A 17,243-nucleotide genomic window follows, 5' to 3' on the forward strand; every position below is an offset into this window, starting at 1 on the left:
CATGATTAGTTGGCTTTCTTTAGCAATATACTTGGGTTCCTTTCTCTTTATTCTTTGTGTATCTATGGCTAGTTTTTGATTTGTGGTTTCCATTCATTTTGTGTATTAAATTGATAGTCACTCACGGCTGAACCCATTCTTTAAACCTCTCCCCACCTCCATGTTTTAGATACATGGTGTCATACTTTACATCATTTTATTTTGTGGGTCCTTTAAGTGATTTTTATAGATATACTTATTTTTATTGCTTTCATGGTTCCTACTTTTCTTACTCTAACTTACAGTCTTTCCTTGCCACGCAGAATCCACTTTAACATTTCTTGTAGGGCTGGTTTAGTGGTCATAAATTCCCTTAACTTTTGTTTGTCTGGGGACCTCTTTATTTCTCCTTCTATTCTGAATGCTAGCCTTATTGGATAGAGTACTCTTGGTTCCATGTTTTTTTCTTTCAGCACTTTGAATATATAGTGCCATTCCATTCTGGCCTGCAAAGTTTCTACTGAAAAATCAGCTGATAGCCTTATGGGGTTTCCTTTGTATGTAAGTATTTCCTTTTCTCGTGGTGCTTTTAAAATTCTTTCTTTACTGCTTCTTTTTGCCATTTTAATTACTGTGTGTCTTGTTGTGGACCTTCTTGGGTTGATTTTGGGGGGCTCTCTGTGCCCTTGGATCTGGATTTCTGTTTCCTATCCCAGATTTGGGAAGTTTTCAGCTATTATTTCTTCAAATAAATTTTCTACCCCTTTTCTTTCTCCTTTCCTTCTGGGTTCCTTATAATGTGAATATTGCTGAGTTCCCTAAGTCTATTTTCATTTTGAATTTTTTTTTTCCTCTCAGCTGTTCAGCTTGATTTCCTTCTATTATTCTATATTCCTGGTTGGTGGCCCATTCTTCTGTTTCCTCTAGTCTACTATTTACTCCATCTGGTGTATTTTTTATTTTATTTATTGCATTCCTCAACTCTGATTGGTTCTTTTTCTGTCTCTTTGTTAAGGGTTTCATTGATGTCCTTCAGTCTTTTTTTCGAGTCCTGTGAGTATCTTTATAACCACTGATTTAAATTATCTAGCAGGCATATTTCTTGTCCCCGTTTTGTTTAGGTTGCTTGCTGTGATTTTGTCCTGTTCTTTCATTTGGGACATATTCCTCCGTCTCTTCAGGTTGTCTAACTCTCTGGTCTGTTTCTTTGTGTTAGGAAAGTCAGCTATGTCTCCTGCTCTTGATAGTAGTGCCCTTATGAAGAAGAAGTCCTGTAGTGCCCTGCAGTTCAGTGTCTCCTGTTCAGCAGAAGCTGGTGCATCAGGAGAATCTTCTATGTCTTTGCATACATCCTGCTATTTTGGCTGAAACACTTTTTCCTTCAGTCCAGTAATCTGCAATGGCTCTCTTTGCCTATTGTGGACAGGGTTTGGTCCCTGTGGGGTTAGTGCAGGACACTTTCCCTGTATTGTACCCTAAGAAGCCTTCATTGGTGGGTGGGGCCTATAGTAAGACCAGCTGTCTGTCCCACTGCTAAGCCTCTACCCTGATGGTTGTGTGTGGTTCTTTCCCTCTCCCTGGGGCAGGAGTCAGTTTGGTGTGATACTGGCTCCTGTTTGGGATGCTTGCACACTGCCAGGCTTGTGGTGCCACTTTGGATTAGCTAACCCAAGAATGTATTGGAGGGGGCAGATCCTCAGAGTGTGTGGGGTCGGAGGAATGGTATTAGCAAGGTTTGCCTGGGTCTGCTGCAAGAGGGGACGTGAAGCAGAGGCCTGGCTGGAGGGAATGTGTCTGCAGAGGAAGAAGGGGCAGGGCATGCTCTTTGTAAGTTATGCAGTGAGTGTAGGTGCTGCACTGGGCCCCACCGATGCCTGTGTGTCTGGGCTGGGGGAACAGGGAAGGAAAATGGCACCCACCATCATCTTTGTTCCTGGAAAAGTGTCCCATTGATCCCTGCCCTTCTAGCTGGAGCTCTTAGATTAGTAAACACATCTCTCCCCCGTATGCTCCTGGTATTTTTCAAACTGCTGTTTCTACGTTGTATCACAGCAGGTCTGTCTGTTGTAATGTTTCTTTAAGGACTGGGCGTCAGTTTCCTCTCACCCTCCCAGTTCTCTCAGAGCCAACCCCACTGATTTTTAAATTTCCAGATTTTAAGCCTCGTTCATTGTAAGAACTTGTGAAATTTCGTCCGTTTAGTTTTCAAAGCCAAATGTTACGGAGATTTGTCTTTCCTGAGTGGGCTCCTTGGCGTGAGAATCTATTTCTCTCCCCTTTCTGGGATTGTGGGTCCACCCTCCCCCAGACTCTCCTGCAGTCTTTTTCACTCCTCACCATGTCTCCACCCTTCTTACCCTCTTCAAAGCTGCCTCTTCCCTACATTTAGCTGTGGTGAATTTGTTCTTCCAGTCTTCAGGTCGTTTTCTGGGTTTTTTACACTGATGTGTTACCTAGTTGTATCAATGGGATGAGGTGAACTTAAGGTCCTCCTACTCTGCCATCTTCCCCGGAAGTCAGTTTTAAGTGTTTTCTGTTGTTGTTGTTGCTGTTGTTGTCGTTATATGAATTCTGAATATTAAAAGTAGACATCTAATAAAAATGTAATGTAAACAAAAATATAAACAGTAACATAGTCAACCCCCATGCACACAGTATCTAGCCTCAACACTTACCAGCAACTGGATAATCTTATTTTTTATTTGCCCCCACCCTTTCCTATCACTTGATTATTTTGAAGCAAATGATTATTAACTATTTCGGTGTGAACCTCTAATAGACAAGCGTTTTTAAAAGCCCCTTATTACCAATATCACAACTAAAAAATTAATATTGATTCCTTAATATCACAAAAAAAGCCCATTAATGTTTACATTGCCCTGACTGTTAAAAAAAGATGTTTCATTTTTTAGCACATCAGGATCTAAATAATGTTCATAAAATGCAGATTGTTGGGGTATCTCTTCAATTTCCCTTTATAGATGTCATGCCTCTCCCCGACTCCACCTTCTCTATTTTGCTGTGGTTTTTTTGTTAGAAAAAAGGGGACTGTTTATCACATCTGGGTTTTGCTGATTGCGTTTCTAGTCATCTAATATGCATTTCTATGCACTGTGTTTCATGTACATTGGATGTCGTAGAGATTTGATTAGGTGGTTTGTTTACTTGGAGGATGCTGTCTTAGAGTTAGTACCTTCTGCCAGAAGGTACGTAACATCTAGTTTTCTCTTTTTGAGAAGTCCTAAAGTATTGATGATACTTGTCTATGTTGATTGTTTGCAGCTTACGAAATGGTGTTCTTCTAATTGACTCTTTTCTTCTTCATTTATTAGTGTAATAATTCTGTAATGGAAAACTGCCCCTCGTCACAATTTCGTTTTATTGAGGTTTGCAAAGAAAAGTAAGAATAAATTCTTTTTTTTTTTTTTAAGTCTATTTATTTACTTTGAGAGAGAGCACACAAGTGGCAGAGTGGGAGGGCAGACAGAGAGGAAGGAAGAGAATCCCAAGCAGGCTGCATGCTATCAGCGTGAGCGCACGAACTGTCAGACTGGATTATTTCTGTTATTCTTTCTTCGTCTTCGGTAATTTTTCCTTTTACCATTTCACACGTGCTGCTGAGCTCCTTTTGTGAACTTTTCATTTCACTCACTATATGCAACACCAGAATTTCCATTTGAACCTTTATATAATTTTGATTTTCTTATTTCTTCTATTTGCTGATTTATTATTGTCACACTTTAATTCTTTAAATATGATTTCCTTTAGTTCCTTCAGCGCACTCATAATAGCTGCTTTGAAGTCTTTTTCTGCTGAATCCAACATCTGGGAATACTCAAAGACATATTTATTGACTGCTTTCCTCCCTGATTCTGGGTCACACGTTCCCATTTTTTTGCAAGTCTTATAATTTTCTTTTCGCTGAAAGCCAGTCATTTAAAATAAGATATTGTAGGAACTCTAGTTTGTAATTTTTCTTGTCCTTGATGATGACATTCAGGAAAATACCAGGGACGTTGTATTCCCAAGCAAGCCGATGGATAAATCCAAAGAAATTCACCACTATACTTAATTATTCTGCATACCAACTAATTTTTTAAAATTTTTATTTATCGATTTATTTTTGAAAGGTGGGGAGGGGCAGAGGGGGAGAGGGAGAGAGAGAATTCCAAGCAGGCTCCATGCTGTCAGTACACAGCCTGACGTGGGGCTTGACGTCCTAAATTATGAGATCATGACCTGAGCCAAAATCAAGTGTTGGACCCTTAACCAACTGAGCCACCCAGGTGCCCCTGTACCAGTCAGTTTTTAAGAGCCTCGAGCTGTACCAAGGGAAGCTAAACTGTAATCTATAAACTGAAAACCATACTACAATAGTATTAGAAGACAAAGTCAGTTGTCTCTATAATCTCAGATCTCTTTCATTTCCTTTCTTGTTTCTGCATAAACAAACCCTTAAAAGGAAAATAATTTGACTGACTTAAACATACCATAGTTTACCTACGGAGGATGTATATAGTACCTCAAGGAAATGAATTTCCTATGGATTAGGCCAGTTCTATCCTTTGTGTGCATTTTTATGAGGAACATCTAGAAAAAGAAAGAGTTGGCTCAAGAGAAGGCATTTCTTTGGAGGAATTGCCCACTGTATCATCCCGAGGAGTTAAAAGTGGTGGGAACATCTTTGTAAGACTGATTCAGCCCCAAAGCTTAGTCAAGATCTTGTGAGGGGATTAACATTCACATGAAGTATAAGTGTTCTTTTATTACTTTTCAGAGTAACGTCTTGACTTTTCATTAGGACCACATTTATTTAGCAAAATATCTATGCTGTGGCCATAAGAAATTGTAATTATCCTGAGATTGACCTGTCTTTATTCTATGTGACACCAGATTTTGTATGAAATTTCTAGAACTAGACCAACTCCTCAACACTCTCTGGACCAAAAGTACCTGTATCCGAAAAGATAAAATCCATCGCCTTGAAAGGAAACAAAACAACCTAACAATCTATGACTGGGGATACCCTAATCTATCTGTATCCATGGACCAAGAGTCAGAAGACATTTCAGTTTCCTGGGATAAGGTATCGTTATTCTTCTTCTTATACCACCAATTGCTACTGTCAAAGTGGTGAAAGTTCTATAAGAGTTGTGAAAAACTTAAGGGATGATGTGTATTTCCTTCAGTATGAAAATATTCTATTTGTACGGAGTGGTCATGGGTTTTTTTCTTCTACAAATGGGTCTCTGCTGACATAAATGTGAGGCCAAGATATGTAGGAGAATAAGACAATAGATATAGATAGATATAGATAGATAGACATAGATAGATATACAGATAGTAAATATATATATATTACTTCTTCCTCCCTTGTATCTATATCGAATGCATGAATAATTAACTCAACAAACATACTGAACATTTATTACCTGCCAGTCACCATCACGGTCATTGGGTATACAGTGTTGAAAAAAATAGGCACAACGCAGGGCACCTAGGTGACTCAGTCAGCTGAGCATCTGACTTCAGCTCAGGTCATGATCTCACAGTCTGTGAGTTCGAGCCCCACATCGGGCTCTGTGCTGACAGCTCAGAGCCTGGAGCCTGTTTCAGATTCTGTGTCTCCCTCTCTCTGCCCCTCCCCCCCCCCTAAAATAAATAAACATTAAAAAAAAATAGGCACAACTCCTTTGGAACCTACAGGATAGGAATAGAACACAGACATTGCATATATAATTAAAATGATGAATGAATGCTTTAAACTTAGATAAGGTTATGAAGAGATTACTTTGGGCTGTGAGCAACAGAGAAATATTTGTATAGTAGGTAGCACTGAGAAGGTTTTTGAGAAAAGGTGATGTATGAGCCTATGAACATATTTATACCCATATTTCCTAAAGTTGTGCCCCAAAGTACATTCACTTGTCTATCTTGGTATTTCTTGAAATGGGTCCTATGATTAAATTGGTGTGGGAAATACTAGAAATACATAGTACGCTGTGGCATATTAGGGTATCTGGGAGGTCTCTCAGCAAATAAACTTCTTTGATCTTATTGAATCCAGCAATTCTCAAATTTTGACTCTAGAATCCTTCCCTGCCCTAACCATTTAAAATCCTGAGAAACTGATGTTCCACGAGCGTGGCTTATGCTTATTGAGTACGTATGATGTGTTAGACATAACGCTGTTTCACCTGCATTGCCTCATTTAATTATTATAACAACTATATGAGATTGGGGTCTATTATTCCAATCTATATGAGATTGGGATCTATATACTATAGATACATTTCCATACTACAGATGAGGAAATTGAGGCATGGAGCTAAGTAATTGCTTAATGTTTACAGAAACTGAGGATATATACAGAGGTTGATAACATATTCTGTGCTCTTAACAACTGTGCTATTGCTTGGGGAAGGGTTGACTTAAAGAAAACTAGTTTTGTTATTTGTATCTCAGATGAGCAAGGTACAATTTGTACCTTAAAAGAGCAAAATCCCCTACAGATTGCTAACAATTCAGAACGTTTTTCCTGTGAGTTATGAATACATGATTGCACAGTACCATAGATTCCGTCCCTACCCCTGGAAGTTTGTATCTCTTAATACCCTTCACCTGTTTTGCCCAACCCCTTCAACCCTCCCCACCCCCCACTCTGGCAACGACTAGTTAGTTCTCCATACCGAAGAGTCTGTTTCTTTTTTATTGTTGTTTGTTCTCTAGGTTTTTTTTTTTTTTTTTAAGACAAAATCAGATTATTAATTAGAATATTAGATATTTTTAAAAGTGAATTTTTGCTACTTGTGCAATATATATGACATTTGTTAAAGTTGATTCTTTCAAACTCCTGCTTATTGTATTCAACCGAAGGTGAAGAGAGCTGAAGCCTGTGTTGGCCTTTGTTTGCGAAGTCTTTTTAGATGCTTCTTCAGGACTGGCTCTGAGGAAGGGGGCAAATTTGCCTAATGGAGACCTTATCTTCATAACGAATGCAGATTGTTTCCTAACATTTAGGAACTACCTACTTAAGGCACGTGGCTTTAAAAAAGAGTTTTTTAAAAATGTTTTTATTTATTTTTGAGAGAGAAAAAGAGTGCGAGCAGGGGAGGGGTAGAGAGACAGGAAAGACACAGAATCTGAAGCAGGCTTCAGGCTCTGAGCCGTCAGCACAGAGCCCAACACGGGGCTCGAACTCACGGACCGCGAGATCATGACCTGAGCGGAAGTTGGACGCTCAACTGACTGAGCCACCCAGGCGCCCCAAGCATGTGACTTCTAAGAACAGTAAGAGTCATTTGCTGTGCTACCAATGCCAAGTAAACAAAAATCAACCTTTTCAATGGTTCTTCTCTGTCCCAATATGTCACTTTGCTTGTGACTCTTGATAGGACACTAAGATAGACTAGATCTGAAGAACCTGTGTATGTTATTTAGACCAGTGGTTCTCAAAGTTTTGTCTCTTGGCCAGAAGAGTCAGCATTGTCTGGGAACTTCTTGGAAATGCAAATTCTCAGGTCCCACCCCATCATCTTTTTTTTTTTTTTTTTTTTTTAACGTTTATTTATTTTTGAGACAGAGAGAGACAGAGCATGAACGGGGGAGGGTCAGAGAGAGGGAGACACAGAATCTGAAACAGGCTCCAGGCTCTGAGCTGTCAGCACAGAGCCCGACGCGGGGCTCGAACTCACGGACCGCGAGATCATGACCTGAGCCGAAGTCGGCCGCTTAATGGACTGAGCCACCCAGGCGCCCCCCACCCCATCATCTTTGAATCAGAAACTCTGAGAAGTAGAACCCAGTACTCTGACTGTTAGGAAGCCATCCAAGCAATTCTCAAAACTAAAGTTCAGGAACCACTGCTTTAGAATATGTTTGTAAAGTTACCATAGAAGTCTGATGACATCAACACAAGGATACACATATACTGAAATTTTATGTAAGGGAATAAAGCTAGTTAAAAAAAATTTTGTTGTTACATTTATTTATTTTTGAGAGACAGAGAGAGACAGCATGAACAGGGGAGGGGCAGAGAGAGAGGGAGACACAGAATCAGACGCAGCCTCCAGGCTCCGAGCTGTCAGCACAGAGCCCGATGCGGGGCTCAAACCCACAAACCGTGAGATCATGACCTGAGCTGAAGTCAGATGCTCAACCGACTGAGCCACCCAGGCGCCCCAGGAAATAAAGATAGTTTAAAAGTTATTGGCTGGATAATCTAAATTTTCATTCTATATTATTCTTTATTAAAAATATTTTGGGTTCGGGGCACCTAGGTGACTCAATCCGTTAAGCATCTGACTTCGGCTCAGGTCATGATCTCACAGTCTGTGAGTTTGAGCCCCGCGTCGGGCTCTGTGCTGACCGCTCAGAGCCTGGAGCCTGCTTCAGATTCTATGTCTCCCTCTCTCTTTCTGCCCCTCCAGAGAGAGCTGCTCTCACTCAGTCTCTCTCTCTCTCTGTCTTTCTGTCTCAAAAATAAACTTAAAAAAAAAACTATTTAAAAATATTGGGGTTTAAAATTTTATAGAATATAATGAATGACCTTTAAGGCCATTTATGTTAGTGATTTCAAAAAGAAATTTAAAACCAACAAAGGACCTGAATAGTACAGGAACAGCAAATAAAGATCAAGGGCACAGAAGCTTATAATAGAATACCCGTACTCTAGGAGAAGGTAGTCTAAGACCAGAACTATTCGATTTCTTGGCAATGAACTGGGGAAAGACGCATGGCATTCTGTTCATTTCCTCTCTCCCCTGCTTTACTTACCAGTCGAGCACTTCTTAATGAGAATATTTATTACGAAGGATTTGTCGTCAAAAGTTTGGTGTTCGTTTCCCTTTTATGTTGTCAGTAGCTTTAATGATGAAGTCATTGTATCCCATTAGTAACAAATGGTGCAACAGAAAATACTGTCTTTGGCATAAATTATTTTGACAAAAGGAGAAAAAAAAATCCCAAGTTTAGTTTTCTGTTGCTGCTTTTTGTAGTAGAAGCCTTTTGGAGTTTTGCCCAGCCTTTTTCTGAGAAATGCCTGCCTCAGCCACAGGCCTGAGGCTGGCAGCCATGTCTGAATGGAATGATCCCACCTCCTATCTCGAGGCAAGACTGATTGAACCAGAGGGTTGTCTGACCCAAGGGAGTTCATCTGTGGCTTTGCTGTAGCAATCAGGTCTCTGTCAGGACTTGCAGACTCAACTCAGTCTTGGGTTTGTGGGCTGAGAGGTCGCTTCAGAGTTGGGGCTTATATGGCCATGTGTTTACTGAAAGAGAAAACACCGGACTGTAAAAGGAAATAAATATATGCAGAGGGAAAGAGAAAGGAGAAAATACTTGGTCCCGAAGAGAGAGAGAGAGAAAAAACAACTTTAGGTTCTGATTTTCTAGCTTCAGATTGAGTTCCTTTTGAGGTGTGGCTACCTTCTCAATCTTGGAGATCCTTAGTGTCCTTTCAATACGATCTCCTCTTGGTTCTTGCTGGTTCAAGTGGCTTCTCATCCCTGCCACCAAACATTTCTGGATCAAGATAGGACATTTTTTATTCACGGGATCTTCTCCCCCCAAAAATTGTCTGTGGGAAAACCCAGCAAATATGTCATCATTATTTCCTGATTAGCAATGTGCCTTCTTAAAAATCCTTACGTTCTAAAGCGTGGCAAATCAGGAAAGCCTCGCAAGTCAATGAGTTTCTTAAAATACCTTATTGATTGTGACTGGAGCTCACGAAGATATTGCACGAGGGTCTGACTTCAGACCCCAAAGATTCTGCACGAGGGTCATCCATTTGTGCTGGTGGAACTATACACATTAAAACCTTTAAGTGTAACTTCTGACACACAAAATCAGCCCTTAACACTTCTGAGATGCACCAATTCCTTGTGGCAGCTTTTAGAGACGTCTTGCATTTGTTCTTTATCTATGATCCTGATCTCTTATAAATATGCCTATACAACGTAGAAAGGCTTTAAAGACAGAGGAGCAGCAGTAGGCAATCGTAATGATTTCGGTTGTTTTTGTGGAGAAGGGACGTCCCTTACAAAGGTAGCCATATCGTTTAGTGTTTACACACGAGCTGCTTGACACAGCATTCAGTTGTTAAAATATTTACTTTGATTGCTTTTGAAAAGACATGTTGCCTACACAGGCTTACTAAATCAGAGAATATTAAAGACAATGATCTTATAACCGCAGAGCACCTGTTTCTCATTTGAAGTCTTCGTTCTGTTGCTACAAAGCCATCCCCACTAAAAAACAACAAAAGCATCGAGGCTTCCTTAGCCTGCTGGCTAGCAAACCATGCCACACATTGTAAAACACGGTTGCATGTTTTCAGGAAGGAAAAAAGTGTGCAAAACTCTTACTAGATAATACTCAAAATAAAAGTGAGAGACAGCTGGCTTTGATCAGAGATGAAAAATAATCCTTGGAAATTATATATGCACAAAGATTACAGGGAAGAAAAATGAAGTCATGGCTTCATGTGTCCTTTTTAGCCATTCTGTTTAGTTCTGACTCCTTGGGAATGGCAACTGATGGTGGTAAGTTTGTTTGCTGAGATTAGTAACAATGACGTTTTCCCCCAAACAGACTTGCTTCTCTGCCGGGCAGCTGGTGGAGATATTTCTACAGAATAGCCTTTCACCCATTTCGAAGGAAGACTTTCAACAAATGAGTCCGGGAATCATCCAGCAATTGCTCAGCTGTTCTTGCCAGCTGCCAGAGGACCAACACTCAAAGCTCCCACCAACCACTCTGGAAAGTAAGTTGTGGTTCTTCCCTAAGAAAGTTGGTGCCTATAACGTACATAATAATAACAGTTGATGGAAAGTTGGTGCACATAATGTCCGTAATAGTAACAGTGAACAGAAAGTTGGTGCATATAATGTACATACTAATACCAGTGAATGGATGTATACTTACTATATACCACACGCTGTTCAAAGCATTTTACATGTCTCACCTCATTTAATCCTCACAAGCACGCCATGAGCTAGATAGTATCAATGTCCCCCTTTTACAGATAGAGAAACAGGCACATAGAGGTTAAGTGACCTTCCCAAGGGCACACCGCAGGTAAGTGATGGAGTTGGGATTCAAACCCGGGCAAGCTGGCCCCAGAGTCATTGTTGTCAGCCACTATGCTACAGTACCCTTCACTGAATATTTTATAGTTTGTATGTACGTTATATAAATTGATTTTTGTCCCATGTATATGACTGAGTCATAGACCAACTTAGTTCATAGTTGAGAAGGGGCGTGATATGAGAGCAAGAACCTTAACGATGGGGTCAGAAATGCAAAGTTGAGCCATGCCTTCTATCCCCAGCCCACTCTTGTGATCTTAAGCCTTCTCTTTATTTCCCTGAGCCTGTCTTTTTTTTCCTGCCCAGGGCTACTCACTGTAGCACTACTGTAGTAGGTGAGCTCTTTACCTTCTTGGGGTAGCTGTAAGTTTCAAATGGGATAAGGGGTACGAAACTGTGTTGTGGAATTTAAAGCACTGTGTATTTAAAAGAAAAGGAAATAGTGGCCTGAGAACATTCGTGAGGGACCGCAAAAATGTGACCGTGAACGCAGGCACCATTCCAAATATTACCAGTGATCCCAGGGCCTTGTGTATGCTTTTTTCAGAGCATTTTGCTTTCTCTTTGCGATAGCGTCATGATGCCCATCCGGGATGAATTGTCCAGCCGCTCACTCCTAACTCACAGGGAATTGTGCCGCGTTCAGCGGCTCATTTGAAGAGTTCACGTGAACAGAAACCTTGCCAGACCTACATATCTACCACATTCGCTGAAAGGAACAGAATTTCATTAAAACTGAGCTCTCATTAAAAGTGAGCAACTACATAATTCAGCACCTGGTGAGCAGTGATGGCTCTGAAATGGGTGAGAGGGACAGAAGCACGGCACCTGGGAGACTCCAGGAGCAAGTTTTACATTTACATTCCCACCACCTCCCATGGTGTCTGCTTCAAACAGGCCGCTACAAAACAGCTTTCTGAACTGCAGATCTGCGAATTGTTTTTCTTTCTCATGAACACCTAGATCCTTCTAGGGACTAGTCTTGCTGAGAAAAATTCAGAGAAATCACACTCACTATGGAACCTAGGCAAACATTACTGTGCTCGATTTAAAGTGTTGCATTACGTGACTTAAGGGAAAGGCTTAAATATCAGACAATGTAAGAAGGAGGCACAGGAGACGTTACTAAGAGTAGTGTTTGGTGTGCTGGGACCTGACCCCAAAGTTCCAGGTTGGGTTGAGTTTCCGGGAAACAGTGTTATGACCACGTATAAATCAGGTTTCAGATATGTTCAAAGCAGCTGCCTAAGAATGGCTAGGTGTTTAATTATTAGGTCAAGTTCTATTATAATGATGCGAAACATTTAAATAGAAACTCTATAACTTATCTGACTCCAGTCAAGACGTCATGACACCTATATGAGGACCTGGGGTAATTAGCAGAGTCCTATTGCCACAAACGTCAGATTTTATGGTTTTCAGGCGATCTTTGCCACATGAGAGCAGGTGAAATCTGGTTCACAGAGGACCTGAACGTTTCTAAGCCCTAGAGTTAGGAAGTGTCCATCCCAGGGGCTCCTGGGTGGCTCGGTCGGTTGAGCGTCCGACTTCGGCTCAGGTCATGATCTTGCAATTTGTGAGTTCGAGCCCTGCGTCGGGCTCTGTGCTGACAGCTCGGAGCCTGGAGCCTGCTTCGGATTCTGTGTCTCGTTCTCTTTCTGCCCCTCCCCCACTTGTGCTCTGTCTCTCTCTCTCTCTATCAAAAATAAATAAAATATAAAAAAATTTTTTTTAGAAAAGGAAGTGTCTATTCCCCTCCAATACCAGCTGTCGTTGCCCTCAAGACAAAGGGGAGAGGAGTAGAAGAAGAATCAAAGGACTGGAAGCTTTGTCTTTTGCCTGGGAAATGCCACACCCTAATTTATCCTTGTGAATTCTCAACATTTTCTGACCTTTTGTAGCTTTCATAAAAATGTGGCAACTTTGAAACCTATTAGACATCCAGGTGCTCATGTGAAACTTCAGCTGTCTTTAATTTATGTATTTGATGAGAAGAATGACACTCCCCCATACAGTCTATTTGTCGAAGAGTGTGATATGAACCTTGGTTAAATATCTCCAGGGATGTTTTTATAACATAGGTGTTTTTATTATGACAGAACAAAATGAAACCTCTAGGTGGGTATATGACCATTCCAAACGATTTTTATTATTTTTTAATTTTTTTAAGTTTACTTATTTATCTGGAGGGGGGCGAGAGAGAGAGAGAGACAGAGAGGGAGGAAGGGGCAGAGAGACAGGGAGACAGAGAATCCCAAGCAGGCTCGGTGCTGTCAGCACAGAGCCTGACACAGGACGGGATCCCCACAAACTGAAATCATGACCTGAGTCAAAAATCAAGCCTCGGATGCCTAGCTGATAAGCCATCCAGGTACCCATATTTTTTTAAATTTTTAATTGTGGTAACAAACTGAAATTGAAATGAGATTTAACCATTGTTAAGTATAGAGTCCTCTCTATCCTTTGAACAACAACTGTTTTATGGAGAGTTTCCCTAGAAGTGAAGGGGTAGTGATAAGAATGGAAAAATTTAAAAATTGCAAGTTTTTGCTTCTTTTGAGTACACTACCAACTCTATTTTAATATTAGACTCCTGTCTAATTTAGAACATATAATTCAATAAAAGTGCTCTTAAAATCACAAGTCTATTATCATGTTACCAGCTTTCATCATTAACACAAATTAGTGTAGAGGGCGAACCTTCCAAAAAAGAACCAGAGGGGTAAGAATAGAATGTTTTCTGTTACAACAAATTTTAAGATGATCGTTTCTTAAAATCTACAATAGGCCTCAAGTAGTGTGATAATTGAATTGTTTGATTTAACTTATCTCTAGTCAGTAAGGATAGTTTAATTTTGTAATTAACTTCCTTCATTGTTTACAGACCAGTTTGTCATGGCTTGTTAGTAATTTCTAAAGAAGTAGAAGGACCAGTATTTGCTCTGAGTATCTGCAACCAAAGGAAAATGGTGGCCTGAAAAACTCTTTATCCCCAAATCATTTATTTATACAGTTGACTCTTGAACATCATGGGTTTGAATGGCAGGGGTCCACTTAAATGCAGCTTTTTTATGTATAATAGAGTACTGTAAATGTATTTTCTCTCATGATTTTCTTTTTCTCTCTTTCTTTCTTTGTCTTTTTTCTTTTAGAGAGAGAGAGAGAGTAAGGCAGGGAGAGGGGCAGAGGAAGAGAGAGAGAAAGAATCTCAAGCAGACTACATGCTCAGTGTGGAGCCCAACATGGGGGGCTCAATCTCATGACCCTGGGATCATGACCTGAGCCCAAATCAAGAGTTGGGAAGCTCAACCAACTGAGCCACTCAGGCACCCTATTTTTATGATTTTCTTAATAAAATTTTCTTTTCTGTAGCTTTTAAAAAATTTTTAATAATGTTTACTTATTTTTGAGACAGAGAGGGACAGAGCATGAGCAGGGGAGGTGCAGAGACAGAAGGAGACACAGAATCCGAAGCGGGCTCCAGGCTCCGAGCCGTCAGCGCAGAGCCCGACGCGGGGCTCAAACTCACGGACCATGAGATCATGACTTGAGCAGAAGTCGGACACCTAACTGACTGAGCCACCCAAGCGCCCCTCTGTAGCTTAACTCTTGCATTTTTCAAGGATCAACTCTGCGTGACACTGAAAGCCACTTTTTTCCTTTCTCTTAATCTTTTATTTTCTTCCTTGTCTCTTCTTCCCCCACACATATTTGCTCTTGTTTGAATAATCTTAAAAATTGCACCCCCTGAACATTTTTTGAAAATTCAGAAACCTGCCAACATGGGATCAACTTAGGGGTTCTGGAAGATTATTGCAATAATTTAAAACCTAGGCTGTCCAAATTTATGTTATCAACCATCACACATTCATCGATCGGTTTTTACCGATATGATCACTCATTTTAGGCACGGAGGGTAATAAACACTTTCGACATTACAAATAATTTTGAAAATTTTTGGAAGAGGGTACTCACCTTGTACAGAAACCTAGGTCTCCGGTGGCCCCAAATTGTGTGCTCCCTCTGCCACTCTGCTTCCTTGGCGTCAAAAGATTTAGATGGGATTAGAAGGAAATCATCACCAGTCTATGGCAGCATATGTTGTAGTTTAAAGTGGGGGAAATTAATAATTTCTTTGGGGGTGGGAGGTGAGCTAGGTCCTTGTTTGCTGTAGTGATTTTAGTAGGACGTAGTCAGGGTAGCTTCAAAGCAAAAAGGTTAACGGTGAAAGTGTTTTCATTCTTTTCCTTAAAAATCAAGACCTTTTAGGGGTGCCTGGATGGCTCAGTCGGTTACGCGTCCGACTCTTGATTTGGGCCCATGTTGTGATTTCACCATTTGTGACACTGAGCCTCGCATCGGGCTTTGTGCGGACATTGGAGGAGGCTGCTTGGGATTCTCTCTCTCTCTCCCATCTCTCTGTCCCTGCCCGGCTCTCTCTCAGAGCTCACTCTCAAAATAAATGAACATTAAAAAAAAAGAAAGAAAGAAAGAAAATTTAAGACCTTTTACACGCTATAACACTCATAAAACAATTCCGTATCCCGACCACCTGTATCATTAGATGGATTCTTCTGGCATTTTCACTGGCCAGGGCACTCCTAGCAAATGAGGAGCACTGACTGCTTTGCAATCTCCATTTGGCTTAGAATATGGCTACAGCACAGTGGCCGTGGCCCTGCTCACGCTAGGCTCCATGCTTGGGACAACGCTGATTCTGTTCCACAACTGTGAGGAGAACTACAGGCTTATTTTACAGCTGTTTGTGGGTCTGGCCGTCGGGACGCTTTCCGGGGATGCTCTGCTCCACCTTATCCCTCAGGTAACTCTTTTCCTGTTTGCAATGGTGTGTTTCTCATTTCCATTTCCATTTAGTCACTGGAGGTGTTGATGCAAAATTTCAAAGGGACTTGGATAAATCAATGCAGTGGCCATTGTTGTCTTTGGAAATAAGTGTTATTTCCCCAAAGCACTTACAGAGGAAAAGAGATAGCCAAGCCTTAGGTTTACCACGGGTTATTCTTATTTTTTAAATAAACCAAAAAAAAAAAGGTCATCAGATGCAGATTCCTATGAAGAAAACTTCAGGAAGTTTTCACTAATTATCTGCCAATAAAAATGAATGGGTTGCCAGATGTTGCGTTGAGTTTTCTCCAGTTGCCCCCAACTCTCATCAGATCCCGTCTCTGCCCTCTCTGCTGTGTTTTTCCGCCCCAGACGGTTGTGCCCCTGCAGCTCCCTTGCAGGCTGCGTTGTTGTCTGGATTGAGCCAATGGAAGGCACAACAGAAAAACCAGGGTAGGAGGAGAGAGTAGCAGAGATATCTCTTCCTCACTCTCTCCTGGCTCTGCACCTGCTCTAGAAGCAGCTGATTTACTACAATATTACAGCTCCTCCTGTGGGAGCCCTTCTCCCCGACTCCTCTTCCCACTGAGCTGCAGAAACATTATTTCCAACCTTTGCCCTTTCTGCCCTAAGAGTGGAAATGGTTTTCTGGGGTTACTCGCTTCTGGGTGTCTCATTACCCCTTGTACCTACCTTTCTGCCTACACCTCTGCCATTACACCATCATTAAGCTCTCCTCATCTGAACCATCGAAATGAATTTTTTTTTTTTTGGCCTAATAACATCTAGATTTTCCTTAAGAAAAATGTAAGCCTCAGGAAGCTGGCTCTTTGCTGAAGTTTTCTGAGGCTCTTTATTTGTCAAAAATGAAAGGTCCAGGACCTGACATGCAAGAGTTCAGACAGAAGGGTCTCCAGATGAGGTTATTTCTTCCCTCTGAAATCTCTTGAGACTGGACAATGATGGGCAAATGAGCCCTCTTCTTGCAAAGCCGGAGATGTTAAAAATTTCCACAAGCCTCTGGCAATTTCCTACAGGGTCACTCTTGTTGCTTAAAGGCTCAATGATTATTAGATGTTTTGAAAAATCACAAAGTGAGCATTGGAAAATGAAACAAACCATTATTTGTTTTAATTTCCCTCGTAATCTAATTTTCTGGAAATATTTCAGGGCTTATTGGCTTGAGGAAGCGGCTGAGGCCTTTTTCTAGGTCCCTTTAGCGGTTTCAGGGCTGTTCACTGCAAAACAGCTAGAGGGTCTTAAGGCTTCCCACGCCTCCCCCAATGGGGGGCTCACATCTCCCAGCAGCAGGGCATGGGCTTGGGGTTT

The 17,243-nt window shown here is 41.1% G+C and overlaps 1 protein-coding gene across 5 annotated transcripts in view; it reads left to right on the forward strand.

The window, feature by feature from the left end:
* The window catches only part of SLC39A12 (solute carrier family 39 member 12), an 85,319-nt gene that overhangs the window by 20,327 nt on the left and 47,749 nt on the right, over window positions 1-17,243 (forward strand). For all 5 annotated transcript variants that reach the window (XM_078450381.2, XM_060659231.3, XM_060659230.3 and 2 more), the window contains exons 5-7: window positions 4,893-5,065; window positions 10,573-10,744; window positions 15,719-15,891. In XM_078450381.2, the coding sequence (XP_078306507.1) occupies window positions 4,893-5,065; window positions 10,573-10,744; window positions 15,719-15,891 (518 nt within the window). The remainder of the gene's footprint in view (window positions 1-4,892; window positions 5,066-10,572; window positions 10,745-15,718; window positions 15,892-17,243) is intronic.

The sequence above is a fragment of the Panthera onca genome, chromosome B4, assembly GCF_046562875.1.
Source record: "Panthera onca isolate mPanOnc1 chromosome B4, mPanOnc1 haplotype 2, whole genome shotgun sequence".
In the NCBI taxonomy this organism is placed as follows: domain Eukaryota; kingdom Metazoa; phylum Chordata; class Mammalia; order Carnivora; family Felidae; genus Panthera; species Panthera onca.